Consider the following 24,219-nt stretch of genomic DNA (forward strand, 5'->3'; position numbering starts at 1 on the left):
AGCTTAATTGGTTGCTGGTCACTCTCTGCCTTGCACGTACCAAAACTACTGACTTCCAGAAAGAAAGCAGACGTTCAAAGTAAACTACTTAATAGTTTAAGCACAGTGAATCACTCCTGTCTGTGAGGAAATGGTGGGAACCCTCCCCAAATCCAATTTCCAGTTATCAGTCAACAGCCAAACTGACCAGCAGGTCTTCCAGAGGCCTTTTACAAACCTGCAATGTCAACTGTTTTCTGCACACTGGCATATGAAGAAATTGAAAATCTGAATAATCTGATAATTTAAAAGCTAAATTTGTTTCTAAAAATATTCCCACAAAGAAAAAGCCTCAATAGTTTTACCAATGAATTGTATCTAATATTTAGTACACAACAGCAGTTCAACACAATACTCTTTAAGGAGGAAGGAACACATTCCAATTCAATTTATGTGGCTAGTATTCAGTTCAGTTCAGTTGCTCAGTCATGTCTGATTCTTTGAGACCCCATGGACTGAAGCATGCCAGGCCACCCTGTCCAACATCAACTACCAGAGTTTACTCAAACTCATGCCCATTGAGTCGGTAATGTCATCCAACCATCTCATCCTCTGTTGTCCCCTTCTCCTCCAGCCCTCAATCTTTCCCAGCATCAGGGTCTTTTCAAATTAGTCAGCTCTTCTCATCAGGTGGCCAAAGTACTGGAGTTTCAGCTTCAACATCAGTCCTTCCAATAAACCAGGACTGATCTCCTTTAGGATGGACTGGTTGGATCTCCTTGCAGTCCAAGGGACTCTCAAGAGTCTTCTCCAACACCACAGTTCAAAACCATCAATTCTCTGGCATTCAGCTTTCTTTATAGTCCAACTCTCATGTCCATACATGACTGCTGGAAAAACCATAGCCTTGACTAGATAGACCTTTGTTGGCAAAGTAATGTCTCTGCTTTTTGATATGCTATCTAGGTTGGTCATAACTTTTCTGCCGAGGAGTAAGTGTCTTTTAATTTCATGGCTGCAGTCACCAACTGGAGTGATTTTGGAGCCCAAGAAACTGAAATCTGACACTGTTTCCACTGCTTCCCCATCTATTTGCCATGAAGTGATGGGGCTGGATGCCATGATCTTAGTTTTCTGAATGTTGAGTTTTAAGCTAACTTTTTCACTCTCCTTTTTCACTTTCATCATGAGGCTCTTTAGTTCTTTGCTTTCTGCCATAAGGGTGGTGTCATCTGCATATCTGAGGTTATTGATATTTCTCCCAGCAATCTTGATTCCAGCATTTCTTCTGGGCTTCCTCTAGCCCAGCGTTTCTCATGATGTACTCTGCATAGAAGTTAAATAAGCAGGGTGACAATATATAGCCTTGACATACTCCCTTTCCTATTTGGTCTATTGTTCACATCCAGTTCTAATTGTTGCTTCCTGACCTGCATACATATTTCTCAACAGGCAGGTCAGGTGGTCTGGTATCTCCTTCAGAATTTTCCAGTTTATTATGATCCACACAGCCAAAAGCTTTGGCATAGTCAATAAAACAGAAATAGATGTTTTTCTGGAACTCTCTTGCTTTTTGGATGATCCAATGGATGTTAGCAATTTGATCTCTGGTTCCTCTGCCTTTTCTAAAAACAGCTTGACTATCTGGAAGTTCATGGTTCACATATTACTGAATCCTGGTTTGGAGAATTTTGAGCATTACTTTACTAGTGTGTGAGATGAGTGCAATTATTTGGTAGTTTGAGCATTCTTTGGCATTGCCTTTCTTTGGGATTGGAATGAAAACTGACCTTTTCCAGTCCTGTGGCCACTGCTGAGTTTTCCAAATTTGCTGGCAGATTGAGTGCAGCCCTTTCACAGCAGCATCTTTCAGGTGGAATCAACTGGAATTCCATCACCTCCACTAGCTCTGTTCGTAGTGATGCTTCCTAAGGCCCACTTGACTTCACATTCCAGGATGTCTGGTTCTAGGTGAGTGATCACACCAGTGATTATCTGGGTTGTGAAGATCTTTTTGTACAGTTCTGTGTATTCTTGCCACCTCGTTTTTAATATCTTCTGCTTCTGTTAGGTTCCTACCATTTCTGTCCTTTATTGAGCCCATCTTTGCATGAAATGTTCCCTTGGTATCTCTAATTTTCTCGAAAAGATCTTTAGTCTTTCCCATTCTACTGTTTTCCTGTATTTCTTTGCATTGATCACTGAGGAAGGCTTTCTTATCTCTCCTTGCTATTCTTTGGAACTCTGCATTCAAATGGGTATATCTTTCCTTTTCTCCTTTGCTTTTCATTTCTCCTCTTTTCACAGCTATTTGTAAAGCCTCCTCAGGCAGCCACTTTGCTTTTTTGCATTTCTTTTTCTTGGGGATGGTCTTGATCCCTATCTCCTATACAATGCCATGAACTTCCATCCATAGTTCATCAGGCACTCTGTCTATCAGATCTAGGCCCTTAAATCTATTTCTCACTTCCACTGTATAACCATAAGGAATTTGATTTAGGTCATACCTGAATGGTCTAGTGGTTTTCCCACTTTCTTCAATTTAAATCTGAATTTGGCAATAAGGAGTTCATGATCTGAACCACAGTCAGCTCCTGGTCTTGTTTTTGCTGGCTGTATAGAGCTTCTCCATCTTTGGCTGCAAAGAATATAATCAATCTGATTTTGGTGTTGACTATCTGGTGATGTCCATGTGTAGAGTCTTCTCTGTGTTGTTGGAAGAGGGTGTTTGCTATGACCAGTGTGTTCTCTTGGCAAAACTCTATTAGCCTTTGCCCTGCTTCATTCTGTATTCCAAGGCCAAATTTGCCTGTTACTCCAGGTGTTTCTTGACTTCCTACTTTTGCATTCCAGTCCCTAATAATGAAAAGGACATCTTTTTGGGGGGTGTTAGTTCTAAAAGGTCTTGTTGGTCTTCACAGAACCATTCAACTTCAGCTTCTTCAGCAATACTGGTTGGGGCATAGACTTGGACCATGATATTGAATGGTTTGCCTTGAAAACGAACAGAGATCATTCTGTCGTTTTTGAGACTCCATCCAAGTACTGAATTTCGGACTCTTTTGTTGACTATGATGGCTATTCCATTTCTTCTAAGGAATTCTTGCTCACAGCAGCAGATATAATGGTCAACTGAGTTAAATTCACCCATTCCAGTCCATTTTAGTTCACTGATTCCTAAAATGTTGATGTTCACTCTTGCCATTTCCTGTTTGACCACTTCCAATTTGTCTTGATTCATGGACCTAGCATTCCAGGTTTCTGTGCAATATTGCTCTTTACAGCATCAGACCTTGTTTCCATCACCAGTCATATCCACAACTGGATGATATTTTTTATTTTGCTCTGTCTGTTCATTCTTTCTGGAGTTATTTCTCCACTCATCTCTAGTTGCATATTGGGCACCTACTGACCTGGGGAGTTCATCTTTCAGTGTCCTATCTTTTTGCCTTTTCATACTGTTCATGGGGTTCTCAAGGCAAGAATACTGAAGTGGCTTGCCATTCCCTTCTCCAGTGGACCACATTTTGTCAGAACTCTCCACCATGACCCGTCCATCTTGGGTGGCCTTACATGGCATGGCTCATAGTTTCACTGAGTCAGACAAGGCTGTGGTCCATGTGATGAGACTGGTTAGTTTTCTGTGATTGTGGTTTTCATTCTGTCTGTCCTCTGATGGTGAAGGATAAGAGGTTTATGAAAGCATCCTGATGGGAGTGAATGACTGAGGGGGGAAACTGAGTCTTGTTCTGATGGGCGGGGCCATGCTCAGATATCTTTAATCCAATTTTCTGTTGATGGGTGGAACTGTTCCCTCCCTGCTATTTACCTGGGGCCAAACTGTGGTGGAGGTAATGAAGATAATGGATACCTCCTTCAAAAGATCCCATGTATGTACTGCTACACTCAGTGTCCCCAACCCTGCAGTAACCCTGCTGCAGGGTTGGTGGCTACTATTACTCTGATACAAAAACTAGACCAAAAGCATGAAAAGAAAAAAATGAACAAAAACCACAGATCAATATTCCTCATCAATTCAAAACCCCTGACACAGCATTAGCAAATCTACCCATATATTACTGAGAAGGCAATGGCAGCCAACTCCAGTACTCTTGCTTAGAAAATCCCATGGACGGAGGAGCCTGGTGGGCTGCAATCTATGGGGTCGCTAAGAGTCGGACATGACTGAATGACTTCACTATCACTTTTCACTTTCATGCGTTGAAGAAGGAAATGGCAACTCACTCCAGTATTCTTGCCTGGAGAATCCCAGGGATGGGGGAGCCTGGTGGGCTGCCATCTGTGGGGTCACACAGAGTTGGACACGATTGAAGTGACTTACCAGCAGCAGCCATATATTAAAAAGACAGTAGATATCTCAAGAATGTAAGGTATATTTGAAAATCAATCAATGTAATTAATTGTTAAGGTTGACAGAAAAACAGAATAAAGAAAACAGAATGATCTTATCAACAGACACAGAAAAAGCATTTGACAAAATTTAATACCTATTCATGATAAAAACTCAGCAAACTAGAAACAGATAGAAATTTCAATCTGATAAAGAGCACATATAAAAAAAATCTATGACTAATACTGGGTCTCAAAAATCTGCTGGAGAAGGGATAGGCTACCCACTCCAGTATTCTCGGGCTTCTCTTGTGGCTCAGCTGGTAAAGAATCTGCTTGCAATGCTGGAGACCTAGGTTCAATCCCTGGGTTGGGAAGATAACCCTGGAGAAGGGAAAGGCTACCCACTCCAGTATTCTGGCCTGGAAAATTCCATGTACTATATAGTCCATGGGGTTGCAAAGAGTCAGACATGACTGAGCAACTGTCACTTTCACATTCAATAGAATATGAAATGATGAAAGACATCTAAGATGAAAAGTTAAGCAATCATGTCCACTCTTACAACTTTATTTAACACTGTACTGAAGAGTCTTAGCTGGTGTAGTGCAATAAGTTGAGGAAAAAATAAAATGCATAGAGATGAAAAAGTCATAAAATTAATCTGCCTTAAATTCTCAGACAACATACTATGTACAAAGAAAACCCCAAAGTTCAACCAAGAAAAACATACTACAATAATAAATTAATTAAAATGATAAAAGAATACGAAGTCAATGTACAAAAATCAATTTTAACTCTAATAGCAAGAAACAATTAGAAAAATTCATATTAAAAATACTGCTTATACTAAGAGCTCAAAACATGAAATATTCAGGGGTAAATTTAACAAAATACTTGCAAGACCTATACAATGAAAACTACAAAACATTTCTGAGTGGTATTAAAGAAAATCTAAATAAATGCAAAGATATACCATGTCATGAATTATAGGTTAAGATATAAATTCTTTGTATATGAATCTATATATTCAACACAAGCCAAATTCAAATACCATAGACTTTTTCTTTTAGAAACTGATAAAACTGATTCTAAAAGTTATATGGAAATGCAAAGGACTCACAATAGCCAAAACAATTTTGGAAAAGAACAACAAAACTGAAGGAATTATACTGCCACATTTTAAGACTTTTTATAATGCTACATTAATAAAGTGTTAAATTGTCTATCCACAAATGTATATGCTGAAATTGAAGATTCATGTCCAAGAAATGATTCTTAATCCTATGTCATATTGTATAGAAAATTAATTTAAAATGTACTACAGACTATACGCTTACACTCATTTTTAAAAGTTGAGAAAGTAAAAATATAAACCATGGAGAAAATAATCAGTGATGGTCCTAATTTCTTTTAAGAGATTATACCCCACATACTTGAATTTTACCTCAAACTTCTTGTCTTCCTCAAACTTCTTCTGATCACATAATTCATCATAATCTTCTTGTAACTTAGTATGAGTTTCTTTAAGTGATGATAATTCATTTTTAATCTCATTAATTTCTCCATTAAGTTCTTCAACCTAATATATAACATTTAACCAAAATGAACATGTATATAAATTAGTTGTGTACACAAATACTTCATTAACACAAGTGTTTAGAAATTGTAAACAATGAAAACATTCCAAAAGTAATTACTAATATTAAAAGCTACCATTTGTTGAGTTGTGCTGAGTACTTCATAAACATAATTTCATACTCTTAAAAATCCTATGAGGTATTTTCAGCCCCCAATTTACAGGTGAGAAATGTGAGGCTCATAGACGTTAAGTAACTTGCCCAAGATCAGGTAGAAATAAAGTGATAGTCAAGATTCAAATGCAAGGCTAAGCCTAGGAGTTGTGCTCTTAAGTACATTAAATCACTTCTTGTTACAAATGAAAAATTAATTAACTTTTAATTATAAAAATTCTATAAAGGTTACCATTTCATTGCTTTCTTAAAGTTTTATTTTCTTGTTGCAAATTAGATACACAGATTTCAACTCAACTAGATGAAGAATATTGAGTACTAAGTACTACAAATAGAAACTGACCCTTCAGCCTAATACTTATATCTACAAATTAGTTTCTACTGGCTATAAAATTTTATAATCTTTTTCTTAGTGGGATTCTCCTTCATAGGAACCTCAAATGTGAGACAAAATAAGTTCCAGGAAAAAGAAAAATACCATTTTGTCATAAAATATTGCAAAAGTTTCTCTCGAATAATTTTATTTTTTATTTTTTCGAATAATTTTAAACTACCAAAAATCCTACTAATGCATGTAATTTTCCTTGTAGGGGTTGACAGACATGAGCTCACCAACTACTTTCCCTTCACCTTACCTATTTTAACCATCTTTTAACCTATCTCTGCAAGGTTCTTCTTCTCCAGGGCTCAACTCTTCATGTGTTCTCTATCCTGTCCTCTCTTATCTCCCTTAGAGACTAACTCAAGCAAAGATTGTTCTCCTGCTGCTGCTGTTGAGTTGCTTTAGTCGTGTCCGACTCTGTGTGACCCCATAGATGGCAGCCCGGGCTTCCTCGTCCCTGGGATTCTCTAGGCAAGAACACTGGAATGGGTTGCCATTTCCTTCTCCAATGCATGAAAGTGAAAAGTGAAAGTGAAGTCACTCAGTCGTGTCCAACTCTTAGCGACCCCATGGACTGCAGCCTACCAAGCTCCTCCATCCATGGGATTCTCCAGGCAAGAGTACTGGAGTGGGTTGCCACTGCCTTCTCCCTCTTCTCTCCTAGATATTCTCAATTTTCCCCACCATACCAACATGTTTTCAGCCCACAAATACGCTCTTGTAATGACTGTAACTTTTTTCTTCTTGACTCACTCTCTCTCTCACTTCTTAAAGTTCACTCTTGGTACTTTCAAATTCTAACCTCTCTTCACTCCTTAAGGGATTCCCTGGTGGCTCAGATGGTGAAGCGTCTGCACGTAATGCAGGAGACCTGGGTTCCATCCCTGGGTTAGGAAGATCCCCTGGAGAAGGAAATGGCAACCCACTCCAGTACTCTTGCCTAGAAAATTCTATGAATGGAAGAGCCTGGTGGGCTACAGTCCATGTGGTTGCAAAGAGTTGGATACAACTGAGCAACATCACTTTCTTTCTTTACTTTCACTCCTTAACAACCAGACTTCTGCCCTCATGTTCTACTGACTTTTTTTCTATTACCTGCAAATTAGCAAAAGGACTTGTTCCAAGTTTCATACCATTTAACAGCACTGTAGTACGACTATGTAGACTACTTATTTTCAAACAGCCTCTTTTCTTCATTTCATGGTACCATTCCCTCTTCATCCTCCTACCTTTCTCACTGTTCTCATCAGGCTCCCTCTCCTACACTAACCACTCACAAAATTCTGGCATTCCCCAAACCTCTTTCTTCCTTAGCCTTCCATAGATGATCTTATTATACCTTCAAATTTCATCTCTATGCTAAAAAGTCTTTAATCTCTATCTCATCTTCCAACCTCTTGCCTAAGATTAGATTCATGTTTCCAAATACATGATATGAATTTCAAGTCAGATGTCCTGCAGTCATCGTAAGTTAAGCAATTTCCAAACTAAACTCATTTTCATCCACCAAATCTGCTTCTTCTTTCACATTCCTTATGTCATTTAGTGATATTATTCTGCTAATCTGTATAAATTATTATACTAATCTCAGACTCATAGTTGACTCCTTTCCCTTTTAAAATCCATTATATATAAAATGTGGTTAATCCTGCTATTCTACCTCCAGTCCTTCTTGCACCTATCTCTTTTCTCTGTATTCACTGTTGTTGTTCAGACGCCCAGTTGTGTCCGACTCTGTGCAACCCCATGGACTGCAATCCTCACTACTGTTGCCCTAATTCACATCCTCATGGGCTCATGGTTAGATATTCTTCTTATTGATCTCTTCCCATAATGCCATTCTCCATACTACTGCAAGAGTTATTTTTCTAAGCTGCAGATCTAAGTCACTTTTCTGCTTTAAAAATCTCAATGGCTTCCCATTACTTATAAAATAAAGTTCAATTTCCTTAGGAAAAAACTCTTCAGAAGATGATTTCAACCTCATTTGCAATGTCACATTCTAGATCAGACCATTCATCGTTGAGAAAGCAATTTCATGCCTCCATCATTATCCCCTTTCTTAAATGGAACGCCAGCAGAGTGGAACGAGAAGTATAGGAAGCAGGCACCTTCTGTCTGGTGAAACCCTATTCATCTTTCAAGTCCAAATTCTAGGGTCAGCCTTTTCTCTAAAACTTTCTCCAACCTAGTTAAACAATATGATTTATTTTGTGCTTTCATAGTAATTTGTTAATACTACTATTAATACTACTAAAAACACTCCATACTATTATAGTTAATAATTACCTGTCTTTTGAGAGTGTGAGCTCTTTAATAATCTTTGTATTTTAGGCACCTTTGAAAATCCAGCACCTAGAATAGTGCCTAACACATAATAGATGCTCAACAAATGTTGTGAATTGAATTTCTTTTGTGACACCCCCTTTCTCTAAATAATTTCCGAACATCTCCACTTATTACTGTTTTACCTATAAATATCTATTGGCTATATAACTGGCCAAATAAAAGCAGGTACACATACCACATTCTTTATGACATTTCGATAAATTTTAAAATATATTGTCTAGTAATATTGTTTAATTTGTATAGTATCCTTTCACTATTTTAAAAAAAGAACAGCAGTATATATGATTTCATCTTATATTTGTTACTGTCTTTTAGTTTTTTAAAGACCTATCTTGATCTGACCTCAGTAGCAATACAAAAATTATCCTTCACTCAAGAGTGGTGAAGTGCTTACAAAGAGACAGAAATACAATTAAAGAGTAGGTCTGACCTTCCACTCAAGAAAACTCCTATAGAACCAAAGCAGCTTTAAAAAAATTAAACTATGTTCTACTTAGTACCGAAGGATAAAGTGAAATGAATGCAGATGTTAAAACTCCTAAGACAAAACCAATTTCATCCAAATTATAAACAGGTCTCACCAAGAAAGCTGAATGCTTATTTCTCTTAATTCAATTGACTCCTGCCCTCCCCCCAACCGCCCCAGGGGAAGAACATAGTTGAAATATCACTGGGAAAAATAAATGTTTACTTTTCTTATCTCAACTAATTTTGGGGGGCATGATTGACATATTCAAGTTTATAGTCTCATTTTACATCATAGTTTTCCTTACCCTGACAGTACTATTTCCATGGTCTTTTAAACATTAGACATGAGACTGAAGTGTTGGGATGCAAGGCAGATTAGCTGAAGCTAAAATGAAAATTACTCTGTTTGTTGCTTAATGATGAACTTTACCTAATAGGGATCATTAAGCATTTTATAGTATTCTGATCTAATGAATTACAAAATACTTTTTGAGAATTTGGAAAAGCTTATCAAATTAATCAGTGAAAATCTGATCTCTCCAAAATACAAATTAAGAGAACATGTTAGCTGCAAATGGATCAAAAAATCAATAATTACTTTTATAACAATTTATACCAAACAAACTCAACCACAGAATAGTACAAAGATATATATTATTACAAATTATATTAATACAGTGTTAGAATTTTATAGTATAACTAGTATAATAGTTTAAAATATCTTACTTTCCCAAAATAAAATAGATAATAAATAGAACAACTGATTTTGGGTTCACCAGACTTTAAAGTGAACCTTGTATTTCACAACTTCATATCACTTTACACGTTTTATTATCTACTTCACTGAAATTAAAATTTAATGTAAAATAAAATAGTTGTGCTTTAAGAAAATAATCATGTTACTAACATAACAATTCTCTTGATAAAATGTTAATACTAGAGAACCCAACTACGTATACATGTTCTAAACATGGCTTTAATATGACTCAATGAAATTGCTGAGGAAAGCTGAAGAGATCAGCTAACAATAATACTGATATAATTCTTTATTATAACCATTTATTAAAACACTATCAATGGTTTTATGAAAAGGAAAATTAATTTTTGTCACCTATGAAAAGTCATACAAAATATAAATACACACATGTGTATGTGTGGTTTTTCATGTATGAAGCATTACAGAAAATTTTATTAAATTTAGCTTTAAAAACAGTCACCTTTTAGAAATACAAGTGCAAGAAGAAAATGGGTCTGACTTTATTCCTATAATATTTTTGCAATATTTTCTTAGCATTTAATAGTTATTTTAAATGTCTACAACTACTTAAAATATTTTAAAATTTTACTATTAAATAAACCTACATGCTTCTTCCAGGTTCCTAGTGCCTTCTCATGCTCATTTTGAAGATTAAGGAACTTTTCTTCATTTTCTTTTACCTTCTCCCTTTGCAGCTCATTATCTCTTTCAAGGGTCTGCAATAAAATTAATTATCCAAAAAATAATCAATACCACATTAATGAATTTTGATGTGTTTTATGTTGCTTGGACCTTTGCTTCTAACATGCTGAAAGTGCCATACAGATCAGTGATAATGTGCTATCTCAACAATAATTTTCATAAATTAACAGAAAGGTGCTTATAGTTTAGTTAACAGGAAATAGGGGGAGGTTATGAAAAAGAAATGGCTATAAAAGGGTATAAAAACATTGCCATTATTCAGTTTCACTGCATAAGTTTTAATGTACTGAAAAAAGTAATATAAAGTACAGCACTGAAAAATATGAAATGTAGCATAATCCAGCCTAACCCTACTAAAATTTTTTAACTACCACAGAATATATTTTCCCTATCTGTTTATTTCAGAAATTAATTGGCTGGAAAACTCTTAAATACAATTAAAATTTTAAATTTCAAATTAATACTTTTTTAGTAGAACTTCAGTATTCACTAATTAACTTATTACTTCATAAATTAACATATTATATAATCACTACCACACTCTCCTCTTCCCTTCCCAAAAAAACCTTTAAAGAGTAAAATTATCACTGTTTTCTAAGACAAAGGTTTAAAAGATATTAAACCAGTACCACCAATATTATTAGGTTTCTTCGGTGTCTGCTGATAATCCAAGTAAACTTCTGTAAAAAGACAAATAGTAAGAACTCTACCTGCATGTCTAATATATCTGTAATTTTTTATGTTAATCTGCTTATCATTACTAAAGCCAAGTACATTCAGGGTCAACATGTAAGCCATACAAAGGATACAGAAAGAAAAGGCAAAGTTTTCCTCTACTGGTTTTCCAGCTCTCCCCACCAGAGGTAAAGTAGTTTCTTGTGTATCCTTTCAAAAATTGTCTATAAGCATACAAGTATATATCTTTCAAAGCGTACTATACATACTCTGTTGTGCTGCCATTGGCTTTTCTAAAAATATGAGTAATATGTCTTGCTTAACTTCCATATCACTATTAAAGATCTCATTTTTAGAGGCTTCACAGTATTTCAACTATTTAAAGAGTCCTCAAATACTACATAGAATATCAATATGTGATGACATAATTATGCAAAATTCTGAAAACATTTGATAAAACAATTTTAACACAAAGATTCTCCTCTGGCTCATAAAGAACTATGCACTTTGAGAGCACTCAATGAATACCTATTTTGACTGTCTCTACTTTAGGACAATGTAAATATTTTTAAAGAAGTCATGATTTAACCTTGATTTATAGGTAACATATGATAAAAAGTTTCTAAATATTTACAAGGGTATTATTTAATAGGTGCTTAGTACTTTAACATTCTAACAAATATTTACAGTATCTATTTATATTAGTAACACTATTTTAGAAGACAGACAAATAAAAAAATTCAGAGAAGATATGGGAGAGTATACCACACAGTATTCTAGTAAAAATAAATGACCAAAAGTATTATGTTCTTAAAAAGCACATTAGATATATCAGTCATTTCCGGTCTGTAACTATATCCCCCATCTAAAAGAAAGTGCCTGTATCTGGTATTCTCTCAGTTTCCATGTTTTGGAGACATTCCATCCTTATCCTACAGTGTGAACTGACTATTCTTTCATCCTGCTACACTGATCTGGCAATCTTTGAGAATTTCCTTTTTTCTTCTATGGTGGGTCTCCTGTCTTCTAGATCCCATGATTTCCTCCTGGTTTATTCCCTTGTCTTCGTAAAGCAAGCTATTACTTTTTGATAAAGCAGACAAATATCATATTTTTTTGAAACTTTACATGTCTGAAAGTATGTTTATTCTACCAATACTTAATTTGTTTGGCTAAATACAGGACAATTCTGTTTTGGAACCTCTGAAAGCATGGTTATATTATCTTCTACCTTCCAGGGTTGCCAATGAGAAGTTTGAAGCCATTATGTTCCCATTCTCATTTTGGATCCTTCATAGGTGACCTACTTTTCCCCCCCCCCCCCCCGCCGAGAGTTTTATAATCATCTCTTTTAGTATGAAATTTCATAATGATATGCATTGGTGTTAAGTAAAACAAACTCAGATCCGGCAATTCTGGGTTACTTTCCTGCATTATCTCTTGGATCATTTGCTCTCCTTCCACTATCTCTGTTCTCTCTGAAACTCACCAGACCTCTTGAACAACCCCCTCATTTTCTTCCTTTCCTATTTTCCATCTTCTTGTCTTTTGGTTCTACTTTCTTAGATTATTTTGATGTTATTTTCTAAACTTTTCATTGTACTTTTTATGTATGCTAATATATTTAAGGGTTATATTTTATTCTATGAATGTTTTTTAGATCCTAAATTACTGTTTTTGGATTAACAAATATATTTCTCTTAACTGAGTATATTTTCTTAGCTTCTCCAAGTTTTTTTTCATTACCCTATTTGTTTTGTCTGTTTTTCATGCTGGAGATTTTCAAATACCCAGTGATCCTTAACTGTTTGTTCATATTTAAGAATGAAGTATTAAATAGCCAGCTAAAAGTTTTATCAACTACAAAGTTTTGTCACTAAAATGGCGGCTTCACTGTGTATTGATCTGGCTGAACTGTTTCATCAGGAGAGCTTAATTGCAGGTTAGTTGCCACAAAATCTTCCATTCTGCTGCCTGGAATTTACAAGGCTAACTGTCCTCCAAATGGGGAGACTGCTTGGAGGCTTCAGAATTCAGTATATAGACTTTCCAAACTATTTTTAAAATAATACTCTCTGTACTGCGCTAGTAAACTAGGTCTCAATAAAGCCTGATTTGTAGCATTTGCCAATCTCTTTAAAGTTTAAAAAAAAAAAAAAAACAAATAAACAACCCACCGTGGTTAATTCAAACTACCACTTATTTAAACCAGCTTACAAAATGACAACAGCTCTAATAACCAGCTCTCCCTGGTACAAACTGCCTCCAGCACACCACTGAATCTTTCCAGTGTCAGTTGCTCCTCAAACTCTGCAACTAGTTCTCTATCTTTTGCCCAATAGAAGATAGGGAGTGACTGTGCAGATTAGGGAGAAGAATCTGAATGTGCAATAGCTTTCCACGCAGACCTTCTAGTTACTGGCTCCAGTTATGCATCTTACTTTAGAGGCACATGATGCTTGCAATTCCTGCTCATTTCTGTTGCTTTAACTTGGGTTTCTACTTTCTCTCATTTGCTGAGTAAATGACTAATTTTCCATTTGGTTTCTACCTTTAAAACTTTATTTTTATTGTTTCTTCTTCCCATTTCTGCATTCTTGTGGTTTTTATGTCATTTTATTGCAGCTTCAGAAGGAAATATAAAGGAATGTATAGGTTCAACCCAATATGTTTAACCAGAAGCCCTGACCTGGCAATATTTGAACTTGCAGAGTCCGAATTTACTCACTGTTAATCACCCATTAATTTAATAAGACTTAATGAGCTCCTATTATGTGTCAGAAACTTATTATGTGTTTTATACTATTATGTGTCTTATACTATATTAGTAAAAATGTTAGTATTTTTATGGAATTTATATTCTACCAGGGAATTATTTGGTATTATCTGTAGGCAATGGCAACCCACTCCAGTACTCTTGCCTGGCAAATCTCATGGACAGAAGAGCCTGGTGGGCTGCAGTCCATGGGGCCGCAAGAGTCGGACACGACTGAGCGACTTCACTTTCACTTTTCACTTTCATGCATTGGAGAAGGAAATGGCAATCCACTCCAGTGTTCTTGCCTGGAGAATCCCAGGGACGGGGGAGCATGGTGGGCTGCTGTCTCTGGGGTCCCACAGAGTCAGACACGACTGAAGCGACTTAGCAGCAGCAGCAGCAGCACCTGGATTAACAAGTTTGAAAACCTTCTCTGACAAAATATATATTGTGGAAAATAAAAATAAAACCACTAGTTAATGCTTTAATATACCAAAAACTAAGTAAATTATTCTGGTTAATACTATGTTAACACTATGATTATAGCAGCAAACTAAATAAATAATCTTCCTAACACTATGATTACAGCAGCATAACTATACTTTTATCTGGACTAAACTATAATTAAATCACAGTAAAAAATATTCTCCATCATGAGAATTTAGGTCTTCTATGCTCCAAACTGTACTTTAAAAAAAATAAGACAGATGACAGCATGACTGCAGAGCACTGAAAAACAGTAGGCCATTATGAAGAGTAATGATCCCTTTTAGTACAGGTGGAATTAGAATGCTCCTCAGGAAAACACTTAAGATATCTATGCAGCATAATCCTCAGCAACAGTTAAACATTAATATTTTGTTATACTATATATCAGTGGTTCTCCAACACCAGTCTGTAAACAAGAACTGATCCATGACAAAAATCTCACTAGTCCATGGCAAAAAATGTCAATGTAAGGTCATTGAATGTGTTTTCTTATAAAGGACTGTCCTTTATCTGATATTACATCCTTAATATACTTTTGGTGTTAAAATGTTATCTTTTATAAAATGAAAGTGATGATAGATGGTACTATTTTTTAATGCCCTTAACTGTTAAAATAAAAAGCAGACAATTCTATCTTGTTCTTGCCAATACTTTGTTTGAAATTTCACTATATGAAATCTAGCTTCTGTATGTACTATCAAGGCTTAGGCAATAACAGGTTTAGTAAAAAAGAGAGGCATTTGGATTATCTAAAATATTTCCATTTATAGCTAAAAATCCTGTAAACAGTTGTTGTCATCATTAACTCAGAGAAACTATTAGGTTGGTGCAAAAATAAGTATGGTTTTGCACTGTTGAACTTTGCCATTTGCTATTGGAATACATTCTTAAATAAATGTGGTTGTTATACATTATTTTGATGTGCATGTCTTGCTTTATGTTTTTTGCTAATGAATTATTTGCTATTTAGTTTATATGTACTTTAGTCTACAGAAATATGGAAATGATGTTAGACAAAAAGCAAATTCAAGAAATTTTTCTTATTTGAGTTCAAAACAGGTCACAAAGCAGTGGAGACAATCACAACATCAACACATTTGGCCAAGGAACAGCTAATGAACGTACAACGCAGTGGTGGTTTAAGAAGTTTTGCAAAGGAGACGAGAGCCTTGAAGATGAGCATAGTGGCTGGTCACTGGAAGCTGACAGCAATCAACTGAGAGGATCACTGAAGCTACTACATGAGAAGGACAAAGAACTCAATGTTGACATTCTATGGTCAGGTGCCATTTGAAGCAAATTGGAAAGGTGAAAAAACTCGGTAAGTGGGGGCTTCATGAGCTGACTGAAAATCAGAAGCATTGTTGTTTTGAAGTGTCCTCTTCTCTTATCTACACAACAACAAACCACTTCTCAATTTGGATTGTGATGTGCAAAGAAAAGTGGATATTATACAACAATCAGTGACAACCAGCTCAGTGGTTGGACCAAGAAGAGGCTCCAAAGCACTTTCCAAAGCCAAACAAGAATGAAAAAAAGTCACGGTCACGTTTGGTGATCTGCTGCTGGTCTGATCCACTACAGCTTTCTGAATTCTGGTGAAACCATTACATTTGAGAAGTATGCTCAGCAAATTGATGAGAAGCACCGAAAATGACAATTCCTGCAGCTAGCACTGGCCAACAGAAAGGGCCCAACTCTTCTCTGTGATAATGCCCAGCTGCATGTGGTACAACCAACATTTCAAAAGTTGAAGCAATGAGGCTACAAAGTTTTACCTCATCTGCCATATTCACCTGATCTCTCACCAACTGACTACTACTACTTCAAGCATGTCTACAACTTTTTGCAGGGAAAAATGCTGCCACAACCAGCAAGAGGCTGCTTTCCAAGAGTTTGTTGAATCCCAAAGCACTGATTTTTATGCTACAGGAATATACAAACATCTCTTGTTGGTAAAAAATGTGTTGACTGTAATGGTTCCTATTTTGATTAATAAAGATGTGTTTCAGCCTGGTTACAATGATTTAAAATTCAGAGTCCAAAACCATAATTACTTTTGCACTGACCTAATATATACATTATGACTACCATAGGCCCTGCAGAATTCAATAATACATAAACATTGGATTTAGAGCTGGTGAAGGACAATTTTTAAGTTGTGGTCTTTGTATAAGTGATTCAGCAAGAGTGGCATTTCCAACAGGATCTAGGAAATATATCTTAACAGTGTAATGTTGTAGAAATAGTGCTGGAGCAGAATCGAGACAAAGATTTAATTCTGGTTTTGCCACTAATTTGGGGCCTTGAACTATTCTGCTTGACTTGTGGATCTCTATTTCATCACAAAATGAAATGGTTGGATTGGCTAATCTCTAACATTTTGTTCATCCTAAAAATCTATGTTTCATCTCCTTTAAATGGATTAGGGGACAATCCTGGTAACTGCTTTCATCAAGAATTTGAATAAATTACTTCATATGTTTCTTGGAAGGTTTAACACCTTAGGGAAATAATCCCCATTAAGCACCTATAGGGTGGGTAGAGGAGGTCAGTTCAATTCAGTCGCTCAGTTGTGTCCGACTCTTTGCAACCCCATGGATTGCAGCACGCCAGGCCTCCCTGTAGATCACCAGCTCCTGGAGCTTACTCAAACTAACATCCATCAGGTCGGTGATCCCATTTAACCATCTCATCCTCTGTTATCCTTTTCTCCTCCTGCCTTCAATCTTTCCCAGCATCAGGGTCTTTCCAATGAGTCGGTTCTTTGCATCAGGTGGCCAAGGTATTGGAATTTCAGCTTCAGCATCAGTCCTTCCAATGCATATTCAGGACTGGATTTCCTTTAGGATGGATTGGTTGGATCTCACTGCAGTCCAAGACACTCTCAAGAGTCTTCTCCAATACCACAGTTCAAAAGCATCAATTCTTCAGTGCTCAGCTTTCTTTATAGTCCAACTCTCACATCCATACATGACTACTGGAAAAACCATAGCTTTGACTAGATGGACCTTTGTTGGCAAAGTAATGTCTCTGCTTTTGAATATGCTGTATAGGTTGGTCATAGCTTTTCTTCCAAGGAGCAGCGTCTTTTAATTTCATGGCTGCAGTCACCAACTGAAGTGATTTTGGAGCCGAAGAAAAAGTCTGTCACTGTTTCCATTGTTTCCCCATCTATTTTCCATGAAGTAATGGGACCAGATGCCATGATCTTAGTTTTCTGAATGTTGAGTTTTAAGCTAACTTTTTCACTCGGAGACTCTTTCACTTTCATCAAGAGGCTCTTTAGTTCTTCGCTTTCTGCCATAAGGGTGGTGTCATCTGCATATCTGAGGTTATTGATATTTCTCCTGGCGATCTTGATTCCAGCTTGTGCATCATCCAGCCTGGCATTTCTCATGATGTACTATGCATATAAGTTAAATAAGCACAGTGACAATATACAGCCTTGATGTACCCCTTTCCCAACTTGGAACCAGTCTGCTGTTCCATGTCTGATTCTAACTGTTGTGTCTTGAACTACATACAGATTTCTCAGGAGGCAGGTCAGGTGGTCTGGTATTCCCATCTCTTTAAGAATTTTCCACAGTTTGTTGTGATCCACACAGTCAGAGCCTTTGGCGTAGTCAATAAAGCAAAAGTAGATGTTTTTCTGGAACTCTTGCCTTTTTCAATGATCCAGCAGATGTTGGCAATTTCATCTCTGGTTCCTCTGCCTTTTCTAAATCCAGCTTGAACATCTGGAAGTTCATGGTTCATGTACTGTTGAAGCCTGGCTTGGAGAATTTTGAGCATTACTTTGCTAGCATATGCTATGAGTTTAATTGTGTCGTAGTTTGAACATTCCTTGGCATTGCATTTCTTAAGGATTGGAATGAAAACTGACCTTTTCCAATCCTGTGGCCAATACTGAGTTTTCCAGATTTGCTGGCATACTGAGTGCAGCACTTACACAGCACCATCTTTTAGGATTTGAAATAGCTCAACTGGAATTCCATCACCTCCACAAGCTTTGTTCATATTTGCAGATAACTGGACTTTATGAAACTTTTAAAAATCTTTTATTGGAGTAGGTGAAAGGGTTAAAAGAAGGGGGAGATTTGGCTCTAGCATAAGTTTTCCATCTCTGCCTTCCAGGTGAAATCTGTACAGTACTGGGGGGGCAGGCAAGAGAAATGAGTGAGGCAAACCTCTTTACATAACTAATCATAGAACATCAATGGTGAAAAGATAGTGTTTCACTGTTCAGGTTAAGTTTGGCTTTGTTCAGTGAGGATGGATTCAGCCTAATTTCTGGGGCCAAATGCAAAATTTAAAAAGAAGAGAAAAAAAAAAGCTAGTAAAGATACTGATACTAAACCTTTTCTTTTCTCTACGGTTCCTCCATCTCTCTGTCTCTCTACCCCTCCATTTTTCTTCGTATCCACCTATCAAGTGCTTTTTATTTTCTCTTTAATGTCCCCTGGGATAGTCACAGGCCAAAGACAGATCCTCACAGATGCCTAAGGGCCTCACCACACAACTCAGCTTTGAGTTCTACCTCCTGCAAGCTACAAGACCCATGTATTATGTTCTTTCTGAAGTTGGGGAAGTCAGTCTCTCCATCCCATGAGACCTCTGGTAGATGGGTAACCCCCAAAGGATTGCAACTGCCAGGCAGGGATGCAGCTCACTACCTGGATTGAGGACTCACTTCCTGCCAAGACACCTACCTAATGTGCTAGGCATGGCCAACCTAGGGAAAAAGATGCTGAAGGGCACATGTACTCAACTCAGATGACCCTGCTACATCTAGGCCTCCACCAGTGTGGGGTGTGCATGCTAAGTTGCTTTAGTTGTGTCCCTCTCTTTGTGACCCTATGGACTGTAGCCTGCCATGCTCCTCTGTCCATAGAATTCTCCAGGCAAGAATACTGGTTGCCATGCCCTCCTCCAGGGGATCTTTCTGATTCAAGGATCAAACCCACCTTTCTTATGTCTCCTGCACTGGCAGGCAGGTTCTTTACCACTAGCACCAGCTGGGAAGCCCAAATATTGGTAAATGACAACAACAGAACACACAGGCCTCTACCCACCAATGTGACCCAGCCAACACAGAGTGATGGCAAGATAGGAGCAGGGAGGATAAGGCTGTGCAGGGCCCAGGGCACAAAAGGGCAGAAGAGACAGCAGCTAAGAATGGTTCCTTGGATGCAATGGGAGGCTGGAGAATGCCAAAGCTGGGGCTTCAAGCCCTGGTGCAAGCTCCATTTTACCATCAGACTTAATTTACAAAGCATACATTTAAATATAAAAGTTAATAAAAATGTCAAGGAAGTGACCACAGAATATTAAACCTGAAACTTGAGGCTCCTCTGGCTATCAGCCTTATGCAACTGCACTGGTTACATTCTCATGAAGCTGGTCCAGGCCTCTGCTGATGGTGGTCTTTTCATCGGAGGTGAATATACTTTTTTGGGAAATGCTGAGCTTCATGTTTCATTATCAAGAATCCCTTCAGAGGGGCACAAATATCTTCCACTGGCCACCACAGTGGAAGATGTCCCCAACTCCTCTTGAGTGGGACATCCCATCACTTGGCAGTTTCTGCTCTTCCACTAACCACTACGTTCCTTCATGTGAAGCCAAGGAACCACCGTGTTCTTGCTTATGACCCTTCTAGGGCCATACCACATTAGAACAAGCATAATACACACTTCAAGTCCCCCTGGAACAGATTCCTCCAAAAACTTTACTCCTTGAATTTTCTAGACTAAAACTGGGCATCAGTCTAGACGTTCTTGGTACACAACTTCCAAACTTCAAGAAATATACACCGAATTCTCCCACAAAATGAATTTGTCACAATTTACTGGCAACACCACAGTGAACCTTTAGATTTAATACCATCGCAAGCATCCATCTAAAAAACTTAGATGGCAGTCTCCCCTTCTTGTACCCCAATTTTTACATGATTTTCCTATAGACTCCTTCATTTTGATTCATGAGGGGAAGACATCTCTCTCAACTAGGGATGTAAGAGAAAAGTATCACTTAATCCTCATTCCCAAAACACTTCCATAACTTCTTCCCCTCCTCAATCACTTTCTTATACATACTGGGAAGATGATGGGGTGATTGTTGTGGCAACAGGACCAGTTCTATCATGTTGTGAAAAGGGATCTGCCTCCCACCCCACTTCTGAAAGCTCACTGATTCCTCTCCTAGAACGTGGTATCATTTGTCACCTTTTATTTTCAGTTTTGAATCTTGGCCAAAATCCTAAGACACAGAGAAAAATACCCAATCTGTTACAAAATTAAATCAATTACTTGATAAAACACAACGTTTAACTAGTGACTTAAATGCTAAAAAAAAAAAAAGCTCATTTCTTTGAACACTGATACCAAGTTGATGAAGGAGGTCAATACTTTACCCCTAAAATTAAAAATGATCTCAGGTAAAGCTGGACACATGAAAGCAACTAAACAGGTAAAGTTCATTAGATGAAAATATGCATATATATAATATATATATATATATAAAATCAGGATATGTTTTATATACATATATATCCTACTTATTTTCTTTTATCACCTTCAATTTTTCTTCGGTTTCAGTATTAGCTTGCGTCTGTTGCTGAAGTAACTGCTGCAATTGTTGGAAAGAAATGATGATACCCTTTAAAAAAGTATAAATATGATATATTAATTGAAAAAGTTTTAAGGCAGTAGGTATGTTTCTAAACTCACATTCTTAAAATATATTTTCTAGTTTCTTATTCCAGTTTAATTTCAATGCCATAATAAACAATATACTGAAATAAACTAATGGCACATTTAATGCATTATTTAATGCAATTTGTATTATATGAGCTCTTACAAAGTACTATTTCTAAGAGTTCCTCAAATAATTAACAAAGTTTTTGAAATGGGCCATGGATTCTGAGACACTACTGAAAAATGTAAAGTATTCAAAACAAAACTATTGTTGGCTTTCTCCTCAAATAGTAAATATATTGCTACTAAAATGGCATAGTGCTAATGGGCGAGAATGGCCTGGTATGCATTCAGGATCAAATAGAGAAAAATCAGAAGAGAAAAAAAAAGAAACAGGAGAAATTTTATTTGTATATCTTTTTTTAAGAATAGAATAATTATAAATATCAAATTCAAATGAGAATATAATGTCCTATTAAAGCATGCTATAAGCATAAATACATTTCAATAATTATCTGCTAGAGTACCAGTAGTCTAAACTAAGGGAAACAGTGATTTATATTTATATACTTTATTTGTGAATTATTTTAGTGTAATCTTTTTCCAGCTTTATTGAGATATAATTGACATATGTGTAAGCTTAAAGTACAAAATATGATTTGATACACATATTTATTGTGATATAATTATCAAAATAAGGTTAACATCTCTATTACCACACATAATCACCAACTTTTTTGTATGTGGGAGAACATTTAAGATCTACTCTCTGTAAAAAATAAATAAGCTACAAGGATATATCGTACAGCACAAGGAATACAGTCAATATTTTATAATAACTTTAAATGTAGCATAATCTATAAAAATTTTGAATCACTGTTGCATAGTTAAAACTAATATAACGTTGTAAATCAACTAGACCTCAACTAAATAAATATTTTTAAAATAATGTCTTCAAAGTCTCATTTAAAAAAAAACTCCACTCTCTTAGCAACTTTCAAATATGGCATCATGCTGCACATTACATACCTAGAACTAACTCATTTTACAACTGGAAGTTTGTACCTTTAGATGACCATCTCCTCATTTCGCCTTTGATTTTTTTTTTTTTTTTTTGGCTACTTTACAGCAAGTAGGATCTTAGGTTCCCAAACAGGGATCAAACCTTTACCCTTTGCATTAGAAGCATGGAGTCTTAACCACTGGAACATCAAGGAAGTCCCTGATTTATTTTTTAATGTGAATACAGGTTAGACTTGGTTTAAGAGGTACATATGTAATCCATTCAATATACACCAACTGAGTGTTTACTGAGTGCTAGGAATTGACCTAGGCATGATTCCATTTGTTGTTTATTTTCCACACTGTATTTGGTTTTCAGAATATTTACTGACTTCCAAAATATCTTAGGTTGCTTGCCTGTTTTTCTTCTTGAATACAGGTAATCTCTTCATTGATCTTCTTATTTAATTCCAATTCCTAAAAATTTGAATAATTTTAAAGTTAAGATACAAAATTCAGCAAATTATATATTCAATTCAGGACTTAACAAATTCAGGAGTATCATGACCTATTTTTACTCCAGAGTAGCAATGTTTGTCTACTGTTGAATTAATGATTCTAGTGAATTGAAGATGGTGTTAGATATTCAATACAGGCTGGTGTAAACTTATAAGTAGTGATAATATTGAAGACAACAAAATTTCTCATCTCCAAAAGGTTTCCTGAAGATATCATTATGCCAGACGATTACCTGAAAGTGAAAGTGAAGTCACTCAGTCATGTCCAACTTTTTGCGACCCCATGGACTGTAACCCTCCAGGCTCCTCTATCCAAGGGATTTTCCAGGCAAGAATACTGGAGTGGGTTGCCATTTCCTTCTCCAGGGGATCTTCTTGACCCAGGGATTAAATCTGGGTCTCCCACATTGCAGGCAGACTCTACTGCTGAGCCACCAGGGAGTATCACCTCTAAAAGGAATTGTAAAGTGAAAGTCGCTCAGTCGTATCCGACTCTTTGAGACCTCATGGACTATCCAATCCATGGAATTCTCTGGCCAAAATACGTGAATGGGTAGCCTTTCCCTTCTCGAGGGGACCTTCCCAACCCAGAGATTGAACCCAGTTCTCCCAAATTGCAGGCGGATTCTTTACCAGCTGAGCCACAAGGGAAGCCCTAATTACCTGATACCATAGTAAAGTGAAAATAAAGTGGTTATAGATAAATTTTGTTGATAATGCCAAAAGGTATCTAGCAATTTTTCAAAAATTCATGACATCTTTCTTTACTATGTATATTAACTTTACGAAGAAGGAAAAATTTTGTATTATACTGCTCTTATTCAATTGTTTACATAATCTCATAAATTTTACAAAATTTTTAATTTTATAAACAGGATATATTTAAGTAAATACCTTTTTGAGTCTTTCTTCAAGTTCTTGAAATTTTTGTTCTTTAATTGTTAAATTGTTTTCTGCTCCCATCTTCTGTTGTTGACATGTGACTTTGGTCTTTATCAAGTCTGAGGTTACTTTTTTAAGTTCCTTAACATAAAAAACATCAAACAGAGAATTCAGTATAGATATTTCATTAAAGCAAGGCAGTTTTCCGACAATTTAAAGTTCATTTTAAACCTATTCTACTACAGTCCATGGGGTTGCAAAGAGTCGGACACGATTGAGTGACTAAGACTGGCCCATTAAGGTCTATTTTCCCTACTTTCCTTGCAAGATAATTAGCCAACGTGGTAATGCTGTCTGTGGTTACAGAATAGGCAAACACAATGACACAAAGCTAGAATGCATGATCTTTGTTCTTAAAAAGAATACACTAACTAAATGAACTAATCAAACAGAAGT

At 36.4% G+C, this 24,219-nt stretch overlaps 1 protein-coding gene across 6 annotated transcripts in view; it reads right to left on the minus strand.

The window, feature by feature from the left end:
• Positions 1-24,219, minus strand: part of CCDC73 (coiled-coil domain containing 73) — a 151,851-nt gene that overhangs the window by 16,546 nt on the left and 111,086 nt on the right. For all 6 annotated transcript variants that reach the window (XM_027979601.2, XM_060399506.1, XM_027979599.2 and 3 more), the window contains 5 exons: positions 23,776-23,904; positions 22,781-22,840; positions 21,240-21,323; positions 10,645-10,755; positions 5,777-5,911 (listed from right to left, as the gene is read on the minus strand). In XM_027979601.2, coding sequence (XP_027835402.2) covers positions 5,777-5,911; positions 10,645-10,755; positions 21,240-21,323; positions 22,781-22,840; positions 23,776-23,904 — 519 coding nt within the window. The remainder of the gene's footprint in view (positions 1-5,776; positions 5,912-10,644; positions 10,756-21,239; positions 21,324-22,780; positions 22,841-23,775; positions 23,905-24,219) is intronic.

This window comes from Ovis aries, chromosome 15 (genome assembly GCF_016772045.2).
Source record: "Ovis aries strain OAR_USU_Benz2616 breed Rambouillet chromosome 15, ARS-UI_Ramb_v3.0, whole genome shotgun sequence".
NCBI classification, from domain to species: domain Eukaryota; kingdom Metazoa; phylum Chordata; class Mammalia; order Artiodactyla; family Bovidae; genus Ovis; species Ovis aries.